Here is a 24,650-nt window from a genome sequence, read left to right as displayed (position 1 = left end):
CCTGGGGCAGCTGCTGAGTCTTCCCTCCTCTTCCTGTCCTTGTTCCTCTGGCCTGGGGCAGCTGCTGTGTCTTCCCCTCTGCTTCCTCTTCTTGTTCCTCTGTCCTGGGGCAGCTGCTGAGTCTTCCCCTCTGCTTCCTCTTCTTGTTCCTCTGTCCTGGGGCAGCTGCTGAGTCTTCCCTCCTCTTCCTCTTCTTGTTCCTCTGTCCTGGGGCAGCTCCTGAGTCTCCCCCTCCTCTTCCTGTCCTTGTTCCTCTGGCCTGGGGCAGCTGCTGAGTCTTCCCCTCCTCTTCCTCTTCTTGTTCCTCTGACCTGGGGCAGCTGCTGTGTCTTCCCCTCCTCTTCCTGTCCTTGTTCCTCTGTCCTGGGGCAGCTGCTGTGTCTTCCCCTCCTCTTCCTGTCCTTGTTCCTCTGTCCTGGGGCAGCTGCTGTGTCTTCCCCTCCTCTTCCTCTCCTTGTTCGTCTGTCCTGGGGCAGCTGCTGAGTCTTCCCCTCCTCTTCCTGTCCTTGTTCCTCTGGCCTGGGGCAGCTGCTGTGTCTTCCCCTCCACTTCTTCTCGTTGTGTGCAGTAGTTTTGCAGAGCGGTGGTCAGGCCACAGTGTCCACTGGGCAGGAGTGTCTCTGGTCACCCTTGTGCTCTGAGCAGCCTGTCCAGTGGCACATGGCTTTGGTTTGTTCCTGGTGTTGATTCCTTGGTCAAGGTGGTGGCTGTGGTGGAAAATGACTAATTTTCCTGATGTAAGTATCTCTTCTTGTGAGAGATACTTTATTACTCAGTAAGTGTCTTAAATTCTCATCAAACTGTCACCCACCATTTTTGGCACTTATTGATGATTCTTGTCTGAATCTGCTGTTTTTGTCAGGATTGTCCAATGGCAGTGTTCTTGATTCCATTCCTTCTACTCTTCTTGGTTGGCTTTCTTCTGTAAGGACAGTTAGTTTATCCTTGTGGACTCGTGGATTCATGTTTTATTCAAGGATTATAGTCCATTGCTATTATTTGCCTTGATGCTCAAGTTATCCCAGATTTGGCCAGTGGGAGCCCCTTCAATCTGGCTCCTCTGACAAGACCTGGGCTCACAACATGCTCTCCTCTTCCCCAGGACACGTCCACACTCAGGTGCCAGGGGCCCAGAAGGGGTCTTGAGCTCCCCCGGTCCATGAAGGGAAGAGGAAGGCTGGCTCACCCAGACCCAGCACTTAATAGCGACCACCTGACGAGCACTGAGTTCAGACGCTCAGCTCCCTAACACTTTGCTCTTTCTGATGCACCCCTCACCCTCTAACTTTCCCATTAGAGAGAGCAGACACGAAAGCTGATAGGTACAAAAAATTCAGGAGGCTTTGGTACTTGTATATTTTGGGGAAAATAACTCATTTAGAAATTGCATTTCATGATTTTCCTGTGGATTTTCTTCAGGGACAAACGAGGAAGTTCACATGTATTGGTGACTGGATGTTCTGGGGCTGGTCTCCTTGGTTGAAGCGCTGTTTCAGAGTTCACGACGTGTTGCTTCCTTTACGGTGTGCTTGCTGTTTAGGGGTTGAGGGTAGAAATACTCAGATCCACTCAGTGCCTTTCATCCTTGGTTGTGTGAGTGTCTGCAGAGAAGAAAAGTGGGAACATCTTGCACTGGAAAAGGCCATTGCTGCTGCGGCTTTCCTAATCCCTTTCCGTCTCCCGTGGCCACGCCATCTCTCTTTTTGAGAACGGTTTAGCCATTCGCAGACGCAGAAGAGGTCTTCTGGGATAGTGTGTACTCAGCTCTGACCCAGAAAGGCACTTGGAGTGATCGTTTCGTTGAGACAGAATAAAGTATCCTTCCCCTCCTTAGCTTAGACTGCGTGTTTCTGAGATGCTGCAGCCTGGGCCTCATGCGATCATCAGTGAGGGGGCAAACCGTTGGTTGCCTGGGCCACACATCTGAGTCTTCTGTGAAGGACGCAGGCCATCACGGGCTGCACTTGGGCAGTACCGTGGGTGTGTGTGTCCCGTGGAGTCCATCCAGCTACACCTCTGAGCCCCAGGCATCTCCTGCCATCCTCCCAAGCTGCAAAAAGTCCAGCAACTAGGCTTGACGGGCAGTCGGGTGTGCAGACCGCACGCAGCAGTGACTGGTGGCAGCGCACAGCATCTTTATCTCTAGGGACAGTTGCCTGGAACACATCTGTGAAGACGTAGGCCTCCTCCCTGCTTTTGAGTGGAGATGGCATTGCATTTTTCTTCACCTTCTCTCCCCTGAGCCAGGCAGCTGTGGCGTTAGCCTTCCCTTTGGATTAGTTTATGAAGCAGTGGGTTTCCAAATGTGCTCTTACTTGGGCTTCAGAGCTTTGAGCCACTTTGCTGGATAGTAGCACATTTCTGACTCAGATACTCTGAGAATATTGTGTAGCACTTTGTTTTGCATTTGGCCGCTTGTATACCACCTTCTCTTCCCCTCAGCCTCCCTGTGTGTGGACTCGACCCTGGGGTTAGGGTGCTGAGGTCCTTGTCTTCAAGAGCTCGGTCCCAGGAGGTGGGGGCGATGCAGCTGAGTGTGGGCTTTGGAGAAGCATCTGGGGAGAGCAGGTGCTTATTGTCTTAGGTCATGTTCTGTGCTGAGCCCACCAAGACATTGGGTGATGTGGGACAAGGACTGTCAAGGAGAATAGATGTTACTTGAAACAAGGCGTCTTATGAGAGATCAAGTTGCTCTGTGTGTTACTCATGTGTTGCTTAAATGTCTTGCTGGCCATGGTCCCACAGCATCATGATGGAGTGAACACCTTCGCAGGCTTGGCATAGTGCTCGTTTCTGTGTGAAGTCAGGGTTCAACATTCAACACTCTCTTCAGGTCCTTTTGGGTAATTTGAGTTGTCCCGTGTATCTTTCATGAGCAGGGGCCTCCCTCTGGATGTTGCCTGACTGTCACTGATCACTGTCCTGTTGGGGACGGTTGCCTCTAGAATGTCGAGGACACTCAGGCTGCATGTAGCTCTGGATAGTCCACCAGGAAAAGCTTATAAACCAGCACCATCTGTCTGTCATCTGCACTGGGGTTTGCTGTGGGGCATCCTGTGCAGGGTAGGAGGCTTAGCATCCTCAACCCCCACCCGCTGGATGCCTGCAGCCTGCCTCTGAGTTATGACAACCAAAGATGTCACTAGATGCGGCCCGGTGGGAGCACGTGCAGCTGCCTGAGCCCTGATCTGCCCTGTTGAATAAGACAGGCCAGACCTTTTGACCCCAGCACAGAAAATGACATGACTTGTAATGTAATCAGTACGTGAAAGAGTTTTAGAGAAAGGCACGTGTTTGGTCTGCATTGCCAAGTGTGTACACTGTGGTTAGGCAGCACGTGTGTCCTCGCTCCCACCTGCCCTGGGTACCTGCTGACGGCCAGGCTCTCCCTGGGTCTCAGAAACACAACAGGGCCGTAAATCCCTGCTCCCTCGAGGACTCTGCGTCTGGGGGGTCTTCAAGTTATATCGCATTGGGAAGGGCCTGCCAGGCGTCACGTAGGGCACTGGGAGCTGAGAAGACTTCCAGGAGGAGGTGTAGCCCTGGGTGTGGGAAGATGCTTGGGTCCTTCGGATAGAAGGATGAGGCAAGGGTAGTGAGGAGCAGGGTGGGGATCTCCAGCAGTGCTTGGAGGCACATCATTGGCCGAGCACTGGGTCATGGTGACCGTGGAGTGGCATAGTGAGGTCCCAGGGGTCTACAGGGTGACAGAAGGGCTGCTGCTGTCCTGACTCCAGCTGTCACACTGGGTAACACCCCCACCTTAGCCTTTGTGTGCGCTCTGCGTGGGCTTCCGCCCTGTGTGTGATGCTGGCTGCGGGTGGGGTGATGTCCCACAGAGCAGTGTTGAGTGAATGGGTGTTCGGGGGATGGAGAGCGGAGGGGCAGCGGCACCAGCCCCCTGGCAGCTGGCCTGTGCGCTCCTCTGTGTCTTGCTGTGGGTTCTGCCAGAAGGCCTTTTTGGAAGGTCACCAGCAACTCTCAACCGCCAGTCTGTTGGCCTTGGCCTCGTTTGTTTGTAATCAACCGGTGCAGTGCCCGACTTTTAAGTTTGGTGAGTTTTATTGAGCGTATGGAACAGCAACCCACAGTCAAGATGTGGACATCTCCCTCCCTGTCCAGGCGTCTGGTTTCTCTGGGGACGTTGAACACTGACGCTCCCTTTTTTCCTCAAATGTCCCCTCCCTGTTTCTCTTGTGGGCCTGGCTCTGCAGCCTCTGTGAGCACTGATTTTTTTTTTTTTTTAATTGACATTCTTTCTTCTGCCCATCCCTTAATTGTTGGGGTTCCCCAAAGGCCCATTGTTGTCTGTTTTCTCCTTGGTGGTCACGCCCTGGCCTGGCACACAGCCTGTCGGGTCTGTGGCCCATCCACATCCGGTGTGCATTCAGCTGAGGCGCCTATGCCTCCCTTGCTCCATTTCCAGGCGAACTTGCTGGTCTTGTTTGTATCTTGCTCCTGTTTGTGTGCTCTCTCCTTGCCTGTGTCTGGTCAGCCGTCAGCCTGTAGGTTTGTTCCAGGGGTGTGTGGGAATGTCTGCGTTCCCACCTGGTTCAGGCATCCCCTGGCCCCTCCCACCTCCGCCAGCCCAGTCAGCGTCTGCTCACCCGCTCCTGCTGCCCAGGCCCCTCAGTGGAGCCCTCCTGTGGGTCCTCATGCTGCCTTCCGCGTCTGGACCTCTGGTCTCAAGTCCGCTGCTCCCTCAGTCCTGCTCTCAGCCGGGAAGCCTGAGGCCTGGTACACCTCCCCTGTGCCCCCGGCCACGGCTCTTCCTCTTTCCGTCACTTGTCAAGACCCAGATGTCGCTCATCTGGGGCTGTCCTAGAAGCTTCCTTCCACTTCAAGTAGAGCTAGTCATCTAGAATTAGTGGCCCCACCCACTCTGGGTTCCCGTTGAATCTTAATGACCTGGGTAAGACAAAGGTTTCTTAATAAGGACACAAAAAACTTGATAAATTGGGCTTCATCAAAGTTAAAAACCTGGTGTTCAAGAAATACTTCAAGAAAATGAAAAGGCAGACCACAGGCTGGGAACATGCACGTCAAGGAGCGCTCCCAGCGGGTTGTTGGTTGAGCTGGAGACACACCCAATGTCCTTTCAGGTTAATGTTTTTAGGGGAGATTGGTGAAATCCTCCTAGTATATTTTTTCAGAATCCTGGGAAAATATCCCCCAAGCCGTAAGTTTTAGTTTAAAAATAAATGAAGTGAATAAAAGGCAAACTGTCTGTGTGTCTCATGCTGTCAGCTGTGCCCGCAGAGGAGAGGTGGCATCTCAAGGCCAAGCCACCAGGTCACACACGCCTGAGCCCAGAGTCCTTCCGTTACAGTGTTCTGTGGCCTGCGTGTTCTTACATGATAGTAGGTCAGCAGAGCCTGTAATTAGAATGTCAGCAGCATCAGCGCTTTTAAGACCTTGTAGGTTGGTGAATGAACCAGCTTACTCTGTTTCTCGTAAAACCTACCTCCAGCATGCCAAGGGGCAAACAGCAGATTTTTACCAGGTTCCAGAGGGCCCCACAAGCTCCACTGACAAATGCTCCATGGGCTCCATTAGCAAGTGATCGAAATACACCTTTGATGACTGTCAGGAAAGCTCCTCGGGTCTTTTTGCCGGCTCAGCTGGTGTAATCCCAGACAGTCTCGCCTCGTCTTTCCCCGCATGCGTGCGGGAGAGCAGGGCAGGCGAGGAAGGGCCCCGGTGGGGATGGAGTCTGAGTGACAGATGGTTGGATAGGGGGTCTGGAAAGGTGGGTGAGACCCCGTGGACTGCGGTATGCCCTCACTGCAGCAGGAGCTGTGCGAGGCGTCCTCGTGAGGCCTGGGGTGGAGGTACTGCATGTGGTGGACCAAGAGACCCATACCAGGTGGCCACTGAGGGTAGTAGTGGGTGGGATTAGAGAGGCAGAGGAGCTCCTGTGTGGGACTCGGTGGGACTGAGTAACTGCAAGAACCGTGTCTGGGCGAAGGACTTGAGGTGCCCAGGTGGAGGGCAGGGTTTTGGTGTGGATGGGGTGCTGCGGAGCCACGTGAGTGCAGAAGGCTAGTGGAGCCAGGGTCCCGAATGCCAGCTCTGGGACCAGAGGCACGAGACTCAGTGGTGAAGGCTGAGGAAGTACAGGGTGCCCAGAGGAGGTGGACAGCGAGCCGGGCAGGACTCCCCTGGCACAGGATCACCAGAGGCCATGGCCAGCAGCAGCCTGGAGCAAGGAGGTGTCCTTGACCAGATGCCGTAGGGAAGGGAAGGTTGCTCAGGGGAGCTGTGTGTGGTCTGGTGCGGGGATTTGTCCATTCCTGTGTATATTTAAGATTGGGGAAATTGAGGCAGATTTTTAGGTAGAGGTTTAAGTGGGGTTGAGACAGGGGAGAGCATGCCGCAGGGAGAGGGGATGGACTGACAGAGCGTGTTCCTGGAGAGCTCAGAGGGGAAGAGGTGCCACCTGCCATCGGACCCAGCACCGTGATGTGGGGCTGAGCCCGCAGCCAGGCTGGGGATACACTGTGGATACCGAGGCCCCGGGCCCTGTCCAGGGGTACTGGGTGACTGGTTGTGAGCAGTAAGGACAGAAGGGAGGGGAAGAAAGAGGCTCCTGCGTGGCGGAGGAGTGTTGCCCCCTGGTTTGCGGTACCAGTTGGGGAGCTCTGTCAGCCCATGACAATCACTTGCAGCCCAGCGGCCTCCAAGGTATGCTGGGGCCAGGAGAAGGGATGCACAACCATCACTGGGGGTGAGGCTCTGACTGGTCCTGACTCTTTGGACTGCGGAGAGTGTCTCTGTGTTTTGTGGCCTGATTTTGTGAGGAAACGCCCTGCTGCACGGACTCTGGCCTGACTTGTGGCCCGGTGCTGGGGTCTGAGCAAGGCTCAGCAGGGTTGACAGTCCCCACGGTACTGCGTCCTGGGCCTGTGGGGCACTGACTCGCTGGGCGCTCTGATCGCACAGCCTTTAGCTTCGTATGCCAATTGGCTGCCTTCCAAGACTGCTGCCAGGCGACCAGTGTTTGATGGAAACATACAAAGAAAATAGTAATTTCTGTGTTTATAAAAAGTACAAGTTTTACAGTAGTCCTGTCAGAAAACGTAGATGAATCAAAGCCTCTCTCTAGACTGAGAGGTAACAATCGTGTGTTACTCGCTGGTGTTATACCAAGTTGTTCCTTGTTGACGTGACAAAGCTGCACTTTTTATAAATTGTTTATCAGAAATGTAAGAGGATCGCGTATCAATAGTTAATGCATTTTGAGACACTTTGCACGTTATCCCCAAGTCTGAAGGACGTCCTTAGTTCTTTCAGCTGCGTTGTCTGCAGTTTCGTTGTTTTACGTGAGAGAGACCCATGGGTGAAAAGGCCCTTGGTTTGATAGCCAGAGGAGCTGATGTGGCCTGCCTGGAGTCACGCGAGGGTCCCTGGGGGGCTGGAAACTGGGCTGTCCTTTCCCGCCAGAAGTGTACTTCTTCCCTTTCCAAATGTGCTTGTTTTCATCCCTGTTTCTAGAGCCGTTCTGGTGCGATTAGAAGGATGTAGCCACCCCGTTGTCATGAAAGGCTTGTGTGCTGAATGTGGCCAAGACCTAACCCAGTAAGTACTGGCAGCTCAAGAGCGAACACACGGCACCTCGCAGTGTTTGAGATAAGATGACTGTGCGTGCAAGGAGATGCGGTGTTTGAGGGCAGGGCGAGGGGAGTGTAAGGAACCCAACTGCAATTGCACATGGCAGACACCCCTTCCCATATCTGGCCATGAGCAGTCAGTCAGTTTCTGGCTTTATTTCTTTCAGTTCTAAAAGCACTGAGTTATGTCTGAGGCTCACCCCAGGTGTGGGAGGAAAGTGCTGGTGGGTTAAGATTTGTTTCTTGTCCCAGCCGAGCAGACTGTGCATCCCTTAATGTCTGGAGTGGCCGTCCCAGAATGCGGCCTGTACTTCACGATCCCCCAGCCCCCGTCCCGCACCCGCTGCTCGGGTTACCCTCATTTCCACCTGTCAGGCCTGGGGACTCTTCTGTGTTTTCAGTTTGAGGGCCTCTCTGTTTCATTGTGACCATCAGTTTGTTTTCAGAGAACTTTGTGAATGTGACTGTTACTTAGGTTTTTCCCAGTTTTCCTGTCTGTTTTCAGACAGCAGAGGATATTTTAGCAGGGGTCAACAGTCAAATTCTGCGCTCAGCTAGCAGTACACATCAACTAGAGTGTGAATTGAAGTCCTGTCACTTTCAGTTCAGTGGGCTTCCTGATGCAGTTCATCAGTTCCAGGCCTCCATCTCACCCCTTCTCGCGTCCACAGGTTGCAGAGCAAGAACGGGAAGCAGCAGGTGCCGCTGTCCACGGCCACCGTGTCCATGGTGCACAGTGTCCCTGAGCTGATGGTGAGCTCCGAGGTAAGTCCCCAGGTGTTTGAGAAGACGTTTCCTGGGGACAGTGGGGAGCATCTATGGGACGTTTGGGGAAAATGTCAGATGTGCTGTGGTCGTTATTTCTAAGATAACCACTGGGGGGTTGGATGGTTTTTGTGGAATGTGTTGTCTTCCAGCAAAACCCAAGGCTGCAGCTTGTCTCTCTTTCTTTCCCAAACTGCTGCTGCGCCCGCTCCGGTCAGAGTGCCGTAGAGTGGTTTGGGGCAAATGGCACTGGCTCTGGGCAGCTGGGGTGTGCCTGCCATGGCCCCATGGGTGTGTAAACACGCAGTGGGTTCAGCTGGCAGGGAAGATGGTACAGAGGGTGGTGAAGGACATCTCTCAGCTTCTTTTTGTTTTTCTTAATCACCTTATTTTGGATCCAAATATACTTACTTTGTTGTTTTTCTTTTTAACTTCAGCAAGCTGAGCAGCTAGGAAGGGAAGACCAGCAACGACTGCATCGAAACAGAAAGCTGGTGCTCATGGTCGACTTGGACCAGACCTTGATCCACACGACGGAGCAGCACTGCCAGCAGATGTCAAACAAAGTGAGGGGCCTCGGTGACATTTGGGGGCTTCTGCAGGAGCTGCAGACTCCTTCCCTATCAGCCCCGTCTGCCTGGGCTCCGCCATGGGCCTGCAGGGGGCCTCCATGCTGGTCCTCGTCAGGAGGTACCACCAGCTCACGCTCACCTCCTCATTCACTGGCTCCCCTTGTGTGCCGGGTCCACACGTGGCCGTGTTAGTTGGCAGGGTTTAGAATTCTGAGACCTGGAATTTGTTGTTCCTCCCTCTCAAGGTAGAGTGGAGGGCAAAGGAGGAATGGTGTTGGTGGAGAAGACGAGCTGATTTTGGATGCCCTCCGGGAATATCTGGAATACTCGGGGTGGGAGGTGCAGGTGGGTACCTGGGTCTGTACCTGAGAGATGTGGGCTCGGGATAAAGGCTGGGTGTCACCTTGCATGGATTCTCCACGGAGATGGAGAGAAATGAAGGGGTCAAGGATGGAACCCTATTTAAGGACACTTAAAACTTTCCCGCATTTCAACTCTGTCTTCAGTACAGAGCCCGAGAAGTTGGATTTCTGGGCATTTCAGAAGGCTTTGAGTGCCTGTTACAAACGGCTCTCCAAAGGGAGGCTGGTGCGGCTTATACTCTCATTAACTAGCGAGGCCTCACCACTAAGGTCATCACTTTTTAGCCCATAGACTCGTGCTAGATCTTGGGTTTTCAGCATCTACAGATCTCACCAATTCCTAATTGTGACCGAGCACAGCGAGAAGGTGTACTCTGGGGAAAGAGGACTGCAGCCGGGCTGGGCACAGGAGGCGGTGCAGCCAAGGCCAGCAGGGCCATTGCCCCAAAGCCCCTCGAGGGTGCGACCCCTGGTTGACAGTGTGATAGTAACAGGAGCTGTCTGGTGAAGACAATTCATTGACAACCACGTGTCATCAGTTTTGTTACAAACTTTATCTGAAAGAAATTTTGTCATTTTCGTTTGGCTTAGTCTGTAAATCAGCTGATACAGACGTACGTACAAATCACCTGCATAAGTTCCTAATGTCGTAAAAATCGCTTTACTTTAACTTGCATCATCAGTGCTGTGGAGATGATTCAGTAGTTGTGGTGGGCAGTGAATTTTCTTCTTATGGCTGAAATTCATTCCTCACCCACAAAACAGTTTACATTTTTTAGTTGTATTAGTCATTTGTGTATGTCATGGGGTCTTGTAGGGAATATACAGTGTTCTTTTGTGTGATGTAGGCTGGTAGTAAATACTTTGTTTGTTTCATTCATAACAACTACTCTGCTTACTCAGTATCTTAGAGTTCGAGGACTTTATGCAATAGTTTCGACGCGTATGTACCAGCGTATATTGCCACAGCTGTTTCTGGGTTTTATTGTGCCTTTGAAGTTGGGCATTTTTAATTGGTTTATGAGACACTTTGAACGAGTTAGAACACGCCTGTTTCTCAGCCTGTGTGGTCTAGAAGGTGAAGGTGTCTGCACTTCTGCTTGGATGGCTCTCAGCTGCTCTTGCTGGCTTTAGTGCACCTCTGCCCGCTGGCCCAGGCTCCTCTGCTGGGCTCGTTAACAGCGTAATTACAGGGCTCTGCCTGATACTCAGGAGTGCCCGACCACATGTCATGGCTCCTGAACCCGGATTCCTGCTGGAGACATCTAGAAAGACATATTTATTTCTTAACTTTGGAGATCTGAACTTGTGTTTTTAAGGATGTTTATGTTGCAAGTTTTGCACTTTTTAACTGTTGAGTAGGGTGAAATTATTTATAAAATTTCATGCTCCTAAATGTTTTAAAAGGATGGCCCCTGAGGGGTTTAACTGATTTAGAGCTGGTGAGAAATTCAGTAGGCCTAGAGGGTTGTGCCTTTCTTCTTCAGTTCTTTAGAGCGTTTTTACTGAGTGGGGTTGGCCCGGTGGTGCAGCAGTTAAGTGCGCACATTCCACTTCGGTGGCCCGGGGTTCGCTGGTTCCGATCCCGGGTGCAGACATGGCACTGCTTGGCAAGCCGTGCTGTGGTAGGCAACCCACATATAAACTGGAGGAAGATGGGCACAGATGTTAGCTCAGGGCCAGTCTTCCTCAGCAAAAAGAGGAGGATTGGCAGCAGATGTTAGCTCAGGGCTAATCTTCCTCAAAAAAAAACAAAAATGGAGCATTTTTACTGAGAAAATTGATAAACAGGCTGAAAATGTTCAGAGCGTAACTTCCTAAGGAAAGAAAACTTATTTGCTTGTTAATCGTGTGCAAGCAGGTCGGTACAGACATACCTCGGAGATGTAAAATATGCAGTATCTGTGAAGCACAATAAAGTGAGGTATGCTTTACTACTAATTTCATCTGTCTCCTAAAGATGGTCTCTAATACTGTTTGACCATTTGTGTTGTGGGTGTGAGTTAATAAAACTGTCTTCACCTAGTCCATGAGTTAGGCTAGGTTATGTGGGACTGTTTGGTTTCCTTTCATCAGTAACTCAGGAAGACACTGTCAGTAGATTACTGGAGATCTCTTCTAAGCAGTCTGCTGTGTCTCTGTTCCTGGACAGTGCTAGTGTTTGAAGAAACAAAGACGTGTGTGACGGCACTCAGATACCGCTTTATCCATCATCAGACAGACTGTCAGGAAGGAGGAGGGTCTGCTGCTGTCGGCATAGCCCCTTGGTGAAGCCCACAGCAACTGGCTGGCTACCTTAGTTATCCTTAGACGACTAAGATACCATAGTTATCATGGGTAGTTATCATGGGTAGTTTCCATAGGGAGTTCCTGTATTATCATAGGTAGTCATACTGTGGTTCGCTGTCATAGGGGGTTACCATGGTTATAATAGATAGTTGCCGTAGTTATCATAGGTAGTTACCATAAGGTGTTACCTTTGGTAGTTACTCTGATTTCACAGGTAGTTACCATGGTTGTCATTGGTAGTTACCATAGGTAGTTGTCATGTTTGTCTTTGGTAGTTACCATAGCTGGTGGTTGTGATTTCATAGGAGGTTGCCGTGGTTGTCATTGGTAGTTACTGTAGGTAGTTGCCGCAGCAGAACATTCCGCGCTCACTCTCGTAGAGTTCGTGTAAGGAAAGCATTGTGCTGCGTGAGTTTAGTACACTGTAGATCGACTCCTCGTCTGTGACAGTAGAGTGTGTATGTGCAGCTTTGGGGGCAGGGTGTGGAAGTGCTGTCTCCGTGGCTCCTTCCTTCTGACTGGGCACCCCCGTTCTTTTCAGGGCATATTTCACTTCCAGCTGGGCCGGGGCGAGCCGATGCTGCACACCCGTTTGCGTCCCCACTGCAAGGAGTTCCTGGAGAAGACCGCCAAGTTGTACGAGCTGCACGTCTTCACTTTTGGCAGCCGGCTGTATGCGCACACGATTGCAGGTGAGTGGCTCTGATGCTGTTCAGTTATCCTGATTGAATTGAGCATTGTGTGGCTCTGAAACACTTAAATGGTGTTGACAGTGGGTTTGGTTTATTTCTTATTTTCAATGGTGTTTGTTGGAAGATGAAGAAAAAGATCAAGAAGCTCTCCCAAACTAAATTTCAGTATTAGTTACAGCTGGCAGTTGGGGGTGGCAAGGCAAGATTCAGTCTGTGCAGGGCACAGGTAGACAAGAATGGCTGAGCCCCTCACCTCCTGGGAGGGTGCTCCCCACTCTGCAGGGACCCTACAGGCCGTCACTGGACATGTTCCAGTCCAAACGGCAGGCTGCTGTCTGGTCAGGTGCACACTGCAGGCCAGTTTGGAAGTTGGTCAGGACCACAGATATGTGGGAAGGTAGAAACTTACTATATAAGTGTGCTTAAAATATTTTATTAATTGGTTTGGAAATAGTTCTGGAGCCATGTTGCTCATGCTTGTTTGCACTTAACGCTTGAAGTACAGACAGAAGGGGTAGCTCCTGTCTGGGAGTGAGCAATGTATGCTGCAGCCTGAGCCTTGTCTTGGTATAGACTCCGAGCTGCTGTGCCAGCCGTGTGCGTGCAGCATGTGTGCACAGGCATCCCTTGGCCACACAGCATGGCCCACTGGTGACAGCTCTGGATGAGGATGGAGTGTAGAGCATGGGCTTCACCCTGCCTGGGGACAGTTGGGCTCCGGCTTCTCCGACCCATTCGTGGACATTGACACTCGCATCATATTATATATGGCCACAGCTCCTTAGTATTAGTCACAATGTAGTTAAATTAAGTACTTTCAAATTCAGATGTCTTTACAGGTTACTCTTGGTCTTTTCTTGTTGATGGAGAAATGAACTTGGAAATTTTGAATCCCCCTTTAGCATTTAGTGCCTTTATAGGAAACTTTAATCATGAACACGTAAGCAGCATGTTAAAGTTAATTCATCTTGTAACTAAAGTCAACATACCTGCCTTTAGTAGGTTTATATGCCTGCTGTGTGGCTGCCTGGGAGATGTGATCTGAAGACTAAAGGAGCTACTTTCTAGCATTCTCGTACCGGTGAATAAGCAGCACCCCCTGTGAAGCAGACCCCAGGGTTAGCCCTGGGCCAAGTGATGGCTCGGGCCTTCCCCTCTGGAACCTTTGCCTCTCTCTAGGACTTGATTAGCAATGCAGTGGAGTTCTAGTGAAGGTAATGCTACCTGAGATGGAGGTGCCCGGGGAGGGGTCCCTGGAGTAAGGTTAGGAAGACATCTGCACAGCCCGTGGACCCGGGGTGGAGCGTGCCCTCCCGAGGCTGTTGTGAGCAAGGCCTGCCTGCGGGCAGCTGAGCCTTCTCCATTTCAGGCTTTGAAATGTACTTTAGACTTCCCATGTTCCACCGTGTCCAGACAAAGCCATCACAAGGCAGGTGCAGGCCAGTGTCCCAGTCAGGGGGCTGCAGAGACCCTCAGCAGAACAGCACTGTGTTCTGGGGACCCATGGCTGCTCTGTGGCTGCCCCCCAGTACTGGCTGGGACGTCAAGACCGAGGATGTTTCACACACGGAGGGGACTTGGGAGAAAGTCATCACTCAGGATGGACGCCCTGCGTGGCTTTGAGAGAGGGCTGGGGGCGGGGCGGGGGGGGAAATATCCCTGTGTGGTGGGCTTCAAGGAGTTTGAGCTTGGCATCTACACGTGATCATAGCATTGGAAGGGATCAACAGATTGTCCAGGTCCTGTGATAATTCACACAGACGACAGCGGGAGGCCCAGGCTTTCACTGGTCCCTGACCGCGGTCTTTTTGACAGCCGTGGTTTTTCTATAGCTTCCTCTCTCTATCCACTTTTGATTTTGGAAGTTACCATCTTCACAGAATGTGTATTTTTAGTATGATTAGGATGGAACTGTAAAGAGGTTTAGGTGCTTTTCATTTATTGTAGAAACACTAAATTGTATTAATAAATTTTGGGTTTAGCCACTGAGCAGCTTCACTGTTCACAAAGAATTACATTCTGTAAGAGCGAGCATATTCTGTTAATGAAGTGCTCATGACTCGGTAATCCCAAGGATATAAGCATCTGGAGGTTACTGTATAGAGTGGTCCCCAGGGAGACCACATGGACCCCCAGGGCAGTACTCGTGGCACAGCTTGCGAGAGGACTTTGAGGTGCACAGACTTGTTTTAACGGTGGTGTGTGTATTTCAGCCAATAGTAGAAATCAATAAAACCTGTGTATTCGATTGGTGACTTGTAAGACAGCCTGTTGCAGAGGGTGTGCAGGGTGTGGATGGCACAGGGAGTCGCTGATGGGCCGCCAGTCTGATGAACGTGGCGACTAAACATGGTGGGGACACACGTCACGACAGGAAGCTGTGCTACTGTGTCTGTGTGTAGGCAACACTAATGGGATTTAACCTAAAAGTCTTGAGAAAGCCCAGATTATACTGTGAGCGTGAGTTTAAAAGTGCTGCCAAGGTGTCCAGCTCCCCCTCCACAAGTGACTGAAGGTACAGGGTGACTGCACGTGGTGGCACAGCCAGAATTCAGCTCCCAGCTCGGGTCTGCCACCTCTGCTCCAGTCTCTGGGCACCTTTTGGATCCTGGCCCCCTGTACACAGCGTGTGGGTGGAAACTATTTGTTCACATGTTTATTGTGGGTGGAAACTATGTGTTCCTGTGTTTATTGCCCCGCAGACTCTAAGCTTCCTAGGGAAGTGATACTGAGCTTTGTTCATCCTGTATCTTCTGTTCTTAGCAAAATTCCAGGTAATGTTAAATTCATTAAACGTTTAACGAGGGTATGCCCTTAAACACGTTAAAATAAGAGAAAAGGAACCAGAAGTGAGTGACGGTCTCACCTGAAAAGAGACATGTATCTGATGCTGACATGTGATGTTCCAAGTCTCTGATGTTATACGGAAACAGAGAGGCTGACCGTGTGCGCAGCGGGCTGGCAGTGCATCTTAGACATGTGACCTGTCTGTTTTCTTTTCAAAGGCTTCTTAGATCCTGAGAAGAAGCTTTTTTCTCATCGAATATTGTCGAGGGACGAATGTATTGACCCGTTTTCTAAAACAGGGAACCTTAGGTATGTACAACCAGGTGTGTTTACCACTGAAGCTCACTCTTAATTCTCGCTATGAGGACTGCGCTTCGGACCTCAGAGCAGTAATTCTGTGCTTGTTCTCCCCGTTTCTCAGGGAGCCTGCTGTGCTTCCAAACCAGACCCCTTCCTCCCTGCTTCTCCCTGAATGTCCAGGCTCTGGGGGACTCAGGCCGGAACCCAAGGGAACAGGGCATTGGGCGAGGGAGCTGAGGGCAGGGCTGGGGTGGGGGACATAGGAAATGGAAAATGACCAGTGGAGAGGCAGTCTGGGCAGAAGGGCCCCCAGGGCATCCCCCAGTGCAAGGCGGGCGCTCTGGCTGAGTCGCGAGTTTAAAGAAGGTGTTTTTGGCATTGGTGTTGGCATCTCAGGTTTATATTTCCTTAGAAACTTGTATGCTTGAATCCTCCTAGTGAGTTGTAAAACCCCAAGTCATAGTGCCTTCTGCCGACTCTGCCTGTTCCACGTCCCCATCACCGTCTGCCCCTTCCTGTCCTCTCTGCTTTTAGGAGGGGGCTCTCCCACCACTGATCAAAAGACTGTTTTACATTCTTGGAAATCTCTGGCTTGCTCTGTACAAGGGATTTCCCCATTTCTACCCAGAAGGGTAGGTCCGCCCATTATGTTACTGTATCAGACATAACTTGTTTTCACAGATGTTGATTCCTAATGAGACTTGGACAATAACAGCTGTGGCCTTGGTGGCCTTTTGGCTGGTGTTGGCCACCCTCAGCTAACATTTCGTGGTCAGATTTAGGGTGTTCTCGCAGACGGAGACCTATTCAAGTCCATATGAACTAAGAAGAGAGTCTGAAAGGATTTATTTCAGAAAACGACCTCGTGTTTGCTGGTTAGTGTCAGAGGGAGCAGACTGATGAGGACAAAGGAAAAAGAGACAGTGTTAGTGGTTTATTAAAGGGAAAGGCTACCCGAAAGAGAAGAAGGAGCCTGCTCGCCGTCAGACACGGCGAGGGTTGCTGGTCTCGGTGGACACAGGCAATCGGGCCTGCTTCCCCAGTCTGGAGGTGGTGTGGGTTTTCTCCTCCTCGTCTGGAATTAAATGTGCCAGAAGCACTAATTGTAAGTTATTTTAGGTACCCTGTGTTTCACCTATGGCAAACACACTAATAGAAATTTTGGGCACACGAGCATTTTTTTCTGGGTAGTTGTGGCCTTTATTAGCAGCTGGGGAACCTAAACGTGGAGGCCTTTCTCCTGGGTTTACTTCCTGATCCTCGAAGACAGGCAAGAAGCACTGATCACTCTGAATTTTGAATGCTACGAGCCAGCCTCTCTAAATCTGAGTTGTGGACAGAAATTGAATTTCACACGTGAGGGTCACAGAGCATGCCTGCATCCCTTAGATGGCTTTTTGGACCCTTGTTAACATTTCTGCTCACCCTGTATGCCCTGACAGCTTTTGGAAATATAGCAGTCACTTTTTTGGACTTGAAAAGATGCCATGTAGGTACACTAGGAGACGGTGGGTTATCTCAACCAGCTGAGATTTGAGTAAGGTCATAGTCCCTGCCGATAACTGAAGGCCCTCACCTGTGGAAGCAGGTGCCCATTACTTGTGTTTGTAAATAAAGTCATGCAGGGATGTGGCCACACCCACTTATTTAGTACTGGCCCTGTGGCTTTGCTGGGACCACGGCAGTGCCCCCAGACACAACCATTTATTCCCTGGCCTTTAAGGAAAGTGTGCTGACTGCTGCTTTCAGGAATATCAGGGACAGTGGAGAAGAGTGTGACTGTTTCAATGGCACTTTCTCTGGAAACTTTGAGAGTTTAAATGTGAGCTAAAGAAAAGCCCCTCAGAGTAGTTTGTATCTGTTTCTGATTAATCTGTTATTTACTGGTTATGTATAAAAATTATCATGACTTTTAATTGATGATTATTTTTTGTAAATGGTATTAGTAGTTCTGATACATTTTTACTTCTAGAAATCTCTTTCCTTGTGGAGACTCAATGGTTTGCATTATTGATGACCGAGAAGATGTCTGGAAGTTTGCCCCCAATCTGATCACCGTGAAGAAATACGTGTACTTCCAGGGCATAGGAGACATCAATGCTCCGTCTGGGCCCCGGGAGTCTCAGGCGAGAAGGAGAGGTGGGTGGCCTCCTGGTCAGCGGAGAGAGAGTTCACGTGGGCTTCACTCTTTGCTCCTCTGTTGCTCCTCTCTATTGTGGCTGCTGGAAACTGAAGATGCGCTTTGTTTATCTTTCAGTAGTTACGGGGGTGGTTGGGTTTATTTATGTTGTGTTGAACAGGATGATATTATTTGGTGTCAATTTGGGTTTTTTTTTTAAATAGTACTAACCTAAACACTTTTCCGGTTGAGCAAAGATTAAACAATACTGCTTAATTTAATAATATGAATACTACACTCCAGTTCTGCTTAAAGTCAAGCACGACGCTGGGACTTTGGCTGTAGGTTCTTTGGAGAGAGTAGACGAGTATAGAGGCTCCAGCATGTGGATGACGGATGCCGTGCCCTGGAGCCTGAGGAACCACCAGGTCTAACCTGTCAGGCAGCGTGAAGCCAAAGTCTGTGAAGAAAATGTAAAGGTTTGGTTTAGTGTTTCAGATGATCTTTAGTTTTTAAATAGGATACTTTGAGGCCTACAGTAATTGCTGCAGTCACTAATGTAGAACTTAGAGATCTGGGAAGAGAAGTGGGGCCTGCAGGAGCGAAGCGGGGCGGCTGCTGTCTGACCGTAGCCTGTAACCCGGGAGTGTCGAGTGCATTTTTAAGTCGTGTAGAAACCAAAAGTACGTGGCCCCCAAACCTGAAGAACTTGCTCTCTGGTCCTCGCCGGCAGAAGTCTCCCACCCCAGATCTGGAGTGTGGGTGAGGCTGGTCACGAGACTGCTTCCACATTTCACAGTAAGTAACAGTGGCCTTTCCTTTTGTGTGCATACGCAGTGAATCACTCTCCCAAAGGCGCCGAGCTCACAGAGCAAGCTCCGTCTGTCAAGGACCCTGAGGAAGGAAGGCAGGTTTCTGGGGTCGAGCAGAGTAACGGGCTTGGGAAGCCCTCCAGGGAACTCAACGGAGCCGCTCCTCTGCGGGGGGACTGGCCCTTGCCCTGTCAGGAGGAGGAGAGGGGCACCCGGCCTGCTACCCGCACCCCCTTGGCCGATGGTAGGGGTCCCCCAGCGAGTGTTCCACAGCAGAGTCGGACATTGCCTGAAAAGCGGCCCGCTCAGGGCACGGCGGGCGCCGACCTGGACTTTGACTTATCCAGTGACAGTGAGAGCAGCAGCGAGTCAGAGGGTCAGTCGTCCTCCGCCGCCTCTGATGGCGAAAGTGGGGAGAAGAGGGGCCGGAAAAAGCCTAAAGCCACACGAGATGCCAGCAAAGTGGTGCCGCAGGGCGGCCTCCCGGGCACAGGAGGTGACAGGCCTGCAGGAGCAAATCACTGCGGAGAGTCCACGCCCAGCGCCCATCCAGACATGCCAGAGGACAGCGAGCGGGACAGCCTCTGCGGGCTCGGGGGCGGCTGTGCCGACAGGAAGGAGGCCGAGACGGAATCCCAGAACAGCGAGCAGTCGGGTATCACAGTGGGCGAGTCCCTGGACCAGAGCGTGGAGGAGGAGGAGGAGGAGGAGGAGGACACCGATGACGACGACCACCTCGTCTACCTGGAAGAGATCCTTGCCCGCGTGCACTCCGACTACTACGCCAAGTACGACCGCTTCCTCAGTGGGGAGATCCAGGAGGCCCCTGACATCCGGAAGATCGTCCCGGAGCTCAAGAGCAAAGTGTTGGCAGACGTCGCCATAATATTTAGTGGGCTGCACCCAACAAACTTCCCGATAGAGAAGACCCGGGAGCATTACCACGCCACGGCCCTCGGAGCGAAGATCCTCACTCAGCTGGTGCTGGACCCCAACGACCCCAACAGAGCCACCCACTTGGTCGCAGCGCGGGCAGGTGAGTCCTCCCCTCCCTCCCTACCCTGTGCTTCCTGTGAGGGGACAAGGGTGGCCTGCAGGGCTCCCCCTCCCTCCCTGCCCCGTGCTGCCCATGAGAGGACAAAGGTGGCCTGCGGGGCTCCCCGTCCCTCCCTGCCCCGTGCTGCCTGTGGGGGGACAAGGATGACCTGCGGGGCTCCTCGCACAGAGCAGCATGGCTGCTGATTTCACATTGGATTTTCCGAAGCATTTTCCTGAATCACTGCCTTTTAAGAGCTTATTGATGCTTATGCATTGGTGAGAGTCTAATTTGACTGCTTTTCTGGGTGCCGTATGGGCTTTACATGCACGAGCATGCTCTCCTGTGCATGTTGGTTGCATGTTGTCGGTACAGCATCAAGTTGCTTGGACAGCCGCCCCTACTTGCTGTGTGTAAAGTCAGGATCTCCCACCGTAGTGCGAGCCATTCGTGGGAGGGGAACGGACTATTGTGAGTTTATGAAGGAGGGATTAAGGGCCAATTACATAATTATCAGGACACTCAGTCTAGCTGGTAAAAGATCGAATTAGAAAGCGGAATGCAAAGATTTCAGCTGGAGCAACACACAACAGAAATGGTTGAAGTTGGAAAAATAAGGATGGGCCTGTTGCCTTGTTACAGAAAAATCCACCTTGGACACTCAGACTCCAGTGCTTGCAGCCGAGTAAAGCAGCCCCTCTGTGATGGGCAGGTCGTAAAGGAAGGCTTACGCCTAGTTGCTTAAAAAAAAACCAACTGCGTTGCTGTTTAAGAATGCTCCTCATGACCAGTTTCACATTTCCCCAAAGACTGCTGCGGGCCCCCTCATCCTCCTGTGCCGCACCCCCTGAGCTTGGGCTCTCGATGACTGCCCCAGGGCACAGGGCAGGCTCTGCAATGCCATGCATGGGTGTGCTTGACTCATGGGTCCCCTGTGTGCCATGTGGCACATGGCACGCATGTGCTCAGAAAAGCTTTTGCGTGAAGGGGTAACGGAAGTTTCCGTCTCAGTGTGAAATGTTGAAAGGTTCTCATTGGGAGGTAAGGGGCAGCCTAAAATGATCCTTGTATGCAGCTAGTTAGCTCTCTCCTGAGCAGCGGGCAGTGCAAGGAAGGAGTCTCTGAGGTCAGTGAATATGTCCACCTGGTCCTGGACCCCTGCCTAGGTGCCTGCCCTTTAGTCGTCCCACTAGATCCTGACGTTGCTGCTCATTCGCCTGTAGACACGTGTTTGATGACAGGAACAACAGCTGGCCTGGCCTTTGTGTTCTCGTGGTCATGATGCAGCATGGTCCTCCCTAAGCTTGTGGCGAGCAGGATGCTGTCCTCACCTGACAACTAAGGACATTTGAAAAGATGCAGCTGCGTGCACGTCAGGCACTGTACCCGCACCTCTGTTCCCGTCCCACTTGTACTGCTTGCACACCCGACCTGGCTGTGGGTCTCCCCTGCCTGGATTCCATCCCTGGCCTTGTTGCTGGATGGGAGATGGCAGGCTTGTGGGGTAACAATGTGATCTCGGCAGAGGGGAGCTGGGATGGGGGCTTTGAATGTCCAGCAGAGGACCTGAGACTCGGTGCAGCAAGAAAAGCATATTGTGGTGAGTTTCTCAGCAGGTGGCAGTGATAGAAGGAGCTTTTGGGAACGCCAAGCACGTGGTCTTGGGGAAGAGTGAGAAATGGCAGCTCTAGGGCAGAAGGCAACAGGGTGCAGAGGAGGTGAGGGTGTGGCTCAGGCTTTTGGGGCTTCACACCAGGATGCGTGTGGAGGCAGCGGGAAAACGTCCTGTAGAAACAGGAGGCGCCACAACTCACCTGTCAGGGTGCCTGGAGCTAGAGTACTTGGCTTTGGGATCCCGGGCTCATCTGTCATCCACATTACTCCCCTCTCTGTTCTCTGGCCAGCGCGTCTGTGGGCATCACACTGCGTCCAGTGAGACCACACAGCATCTCCCCCCATGCTTTGTGGGACATCCCAGGAGACGGAAGCCCAGTGCTCCAGGGGAAGAGCCTGGAGGCTGCCGAGGGAGGGCAGGCAGGAGCTGATGAGCAGTGAAGCCCAGAGCTGAGGCTCTGGAGTAGACGCTGAGATACGGGAGTTGTGCCAGCAGGGGCTCACCGAGAGTCCTGGGTGATTACACACGTTGCCCCCACGCGTCTGACCTCCTTCCACTGCTGCGAGGCTGCCCCTCCTGGACCCAGACAGGCTCCCAGTCCTTCTCCCGCCTGCCTGACTAACAGGGCCCCGGCATAGTGTTCGCTCGACAGCAGCTGAACTGAAGCAGTTATTTGATCGCAGGCACGGAGAAGGTGCGCCAGGCCCAGGAGTGCGGGCAGCTGCACGTGGTCAACCCCGACTGGCTGTGGAGCTGCCTGGAGCGGTGGGACAAGGTGGAGGAGCAGCTCTTCCCGCTCAGGGACGACTACGGCAGAGCGCAGAGGTGAGCACCATGCCTGTGGCGGGTCCCACGGGGTGCCCACGCCCTCAGTCCTGGGCAGGCCTGTCTCATCCTAGAAGCTGACCTCCGCTGCCAGCCTCCTGCTCGAAGCACTGTGCAGGTTGTCTTGTGTGATCGCTGTGCCCACCCCAGGCTGGGTTTGTCATCCCCATGTCGTCCCCATGTGCAGGTGAGAAAAGGGAGGCTCCAAGGGCCCAGGTCTGCCGGTGCCCACAGGCTACTGCCTCCCTCTCCAGAGGCCTCTCACCTGCCCCCCTGCTGCTCTCCCTACCATTGCTCTGAGCTCCCCCAGCACAGCTTGTCTTCAGAAGCACCTGTGGGACATCATCACCTAGGGAAGAGACCTGCTTTTTCTTCTGACAGCGGAGCTGGCTTTTAGCAGTGGATCAGTTTGTGTGTGTTTCTTTCAGGACTGGGAGGTAGTCACATAAACTGCACGAAGGTTTTACGGAGGCTGACAGCGAGGGACACGGGTGGAGAATGGGGCCAGGTGGCAGAGTGTAAAAGCTCAAAGGGGAGGCAAAGGAAAAGAGGGGGTCCCATCTTCTGCACAGTTGTGGGAGGGAGTTGTCCCACATGTTGGGACAGTGGCGAAAAGCGGGAATGCCTATTTCTGTTGAGAAACGCCTGAAAAGTGCTTCCTGCTGTTTGTCGAGTTTGAGTATAGTCTTTAGAGGTGACGTCCTGCACTAGATATCAGAGAAGCAACAGATGCAGACTCCATGCTGAGGTCCCCGCAGGCCTGTTTCTCCACAGCACCTTGGGTCGCTTTCGCGCTGGGGTTGGGCCCTAGAATTTAAGAAGATTCGTGTCTTCACCTGCGCAGGCTCTCGCCTCAGATGGAGGGAGATGCCACTTCAGGCCTGAGTGGTGGCTGCTGGGCGTCAGTTCCGGTGCTTCCTCACGGCCCCGTTCTCATCCTACAGGGAGGAAAGCCCGGCAGCCTTTCCTGACAGGCAGAGTGCACTTCCAGCCGCGGTGTTCCATCCGACGCCTGTCCATCCCAGGGCCCAGCCTGGTCCTGAAGTTCGGATCTATGACGCCAACACGGGCAAGCTCATTCGGAAGGGCACCACAGGCCCCGGGCCCCCCGGCTCCCTTCCGGTGCACGTGGAGCACTCCTCCTTCAGGTACATCTGCCGCCCCAGCAGGGATTCCCTCTCAGGTTCGGACTTGTCCCAGCTCTACCAGCTGCTGAACGAGGTGCTGGTGGAGTGTGCGTGTGAGGTTAGGGGCTGGTTCTGTCCTGAGTTGGAGGTGGGCTACCAGGCTGAGGGCTCTGACTCCCAGCCCCTGGAGACTCCTCACCCACGTACCCCTGCGCCTTTCTGCATGTTCTTCTTCCGTCTTTGGTCCCAAAACTGGAGCAGACAGATCCGTGGTTTACCCTGTGAGAAGCCCTGCACATGTGCCTGCAAGTGCCCACGCTCACATGCTGGCTCAGTGCCGTCCTGCACAGGCTGTTTCATTTGTAGACCAGACAAATGTGGTACAGCTGGTCTATCTCCTCCCAGCAGAGCCCAGGCCTGGGAGGGGCTGGATCTGACCCCTTCCTGCCTCGCCCTTCCAGGGCCGTCCCTTCTGCGGGATGGTCAGGAGTTGTGTGGGAGGAAGGACGAACTTGGGGCCTGTGCGCAGAACCAGCTCTGCAGCTCCAGTACACACAGCCTCCCTGGCCGTCCTTTACTGCTTCCACTCTCAGATCGGACTAAGGCAGGGGTGAGAATGGCAGTTTGTAAGTAGGAATGTAAAGGAGAGAAACCTAATCGATTGAGGACTGGTGCTGCCCTTAGCAAGGCGCTGCCTGAGCAAGCCAGTCTCCACACGTCCTCCATACGCGCACCCTTCTCTTCCTCTGTGTGGACTGGACATCACCCTCATGTAGACCACTTTGTAAATCACCTTAGGACATTCTTTGAGATTTAAATGAGGGGTGTGAAGTTTTGTTTCATTTTGTCTTTTGAAGAGCGGCCATGGCTTTGAACTTCCTGACAAGTGTGTGGTCCTGCCTCCTTTCCCCCTTCTTTCTGGAAAGCACAGAGCCCTTCCCCAAGGAGCCATTCCACACCATTAGCAGCCCACCTGAGGCAGTGGCCTCCCTTCTACCCCAGCTCCCAGCGGACCTGGTGGGCCTGTGCTGCCTGGCGTGGCTCCACTGGAGTGCCCTTCAGGAATGGGCGGTGACTGAACTGAATCCCTACCCTCTGGCCTTCCTCTGGCCACAGCCACACTTCAGAGCCCGACACGAGCCAAGGTTGACTCAGATGCGGATGAGCCCCAGGGCTAGCCTTGGGATGGAGCTGCCCCCAAAGGCTGGGTGGGGTGTTCGTTGACCCCATGTTTGTCTCCAGATATAAAAGGACAAGCGCCCTGGGGTCAGCCCATTTGATTTGGGCTTTTGGTTGGTTGGTGGTGGTTATTTGTACCTAAAAGCATCATCACCAGTTTCACTTCCATTTTCTTCCAATAACATAATCTTTTAATTATTTAATTTGTTAGATCGTGACCTCCGTGTGTTGCTGGTTGTGTTTCTGTGGAGTCACTTCTCAAAAATGGCATAAATGTACCTTGAACTTTACTAAATGGTGTCAGTTATTTTGCTACAAGTTTGTTGAGATTCACAGTCCTGCCAGTAGGGCACAACCCTCTGCTCCCTGGCAGTGCTGGGGGCACAGCACATGGTGTGCCCGCCTGTCCATTTCCAGGCTGGCGGGTGCAGGAGCACGATCACGTTCTGACCGTCGTCGCCGGCTGCCCAAGGGTGACCTCTCACCCCCTCACATCACACATGCTGATGAGCCATTAGGATTTCACTTCAGCGGATTCCCCCTTGCATCCTGAGTGCCCC

The 24,650-nt window shown here is 52.4% G+C and overlaps 1 protein-coding gene across 3 annotated transcripts in view; it reads left to right on the top strand.

Annotated features, from left to right (window-relative positions):
- CTDP1 (CTD phosphatase subunit 1) overlaps positions 1 to 24,650 on the top strand; it is a 77,621-nt gene that overhangs the window by 6,258 nt on the left and 46,713 nt on the right. For all 3 annotated transcript variants that reach the window (XM_046671739.1, XM_046671740.1, XM_046671741.1), the window contains exons 2-10: positions 7,495 to 7,578; positions 8,282 to 8,375; positions 8,813 to 8,941; positions 12,140 to 12,290; positions 15,296 to 15,386; positions 17,350 to 17,516; positions 18,334 to 19,344; positions 21,643 to 21,784; positions 22,729 to 22,932. In XM_046671739.1, coding sequence (XP_046527695.1) covers positions 7,495 to 7,578; positions 8,282 to 8,375; positions 8,813 to 8,941; positions 12,140 to 12,290; positions 15,296 to 15,386; positions 17,350 to 17,516; positions 18,334 to 19,344; positions 21,643 to 21,784; positions 22,729 to 22,932 — 2,073 coding nt within the window. The remainder of the gene's footprint in view (positions 1 to 7,494; positions 7,579 to 8,281; positions 8,376 to 8,812; positions 8,942 to 12,139; positions 12,291 to 15,295; positions 15,387 to 17,349; positions 17,517 to 18,333; positions 19,345 to 21,642; positions 21,785 to 22,728; positions 22,933 to 24,650) is intronic.

This window comes from Equus quagga, chromosome 9 (genome assembly GCF_021613505.1).
Source record: "Equus quagga isolate Etosha38 chromosome 9, UCLA_HA_Equagga_1.0, whole genome shotgun sequence".
NCBI classification, from domain to species: domain Eukaryota; kingdom Metazoa; phylum Chordata; class Mammalia; order Perissodactyla; family Equidae; genus Equus; species Equus quagga.
Note: the sequence above shows the minus strand (reverse complement) of the source record. Positions and strands in the feature narration are given on the sequence as shown.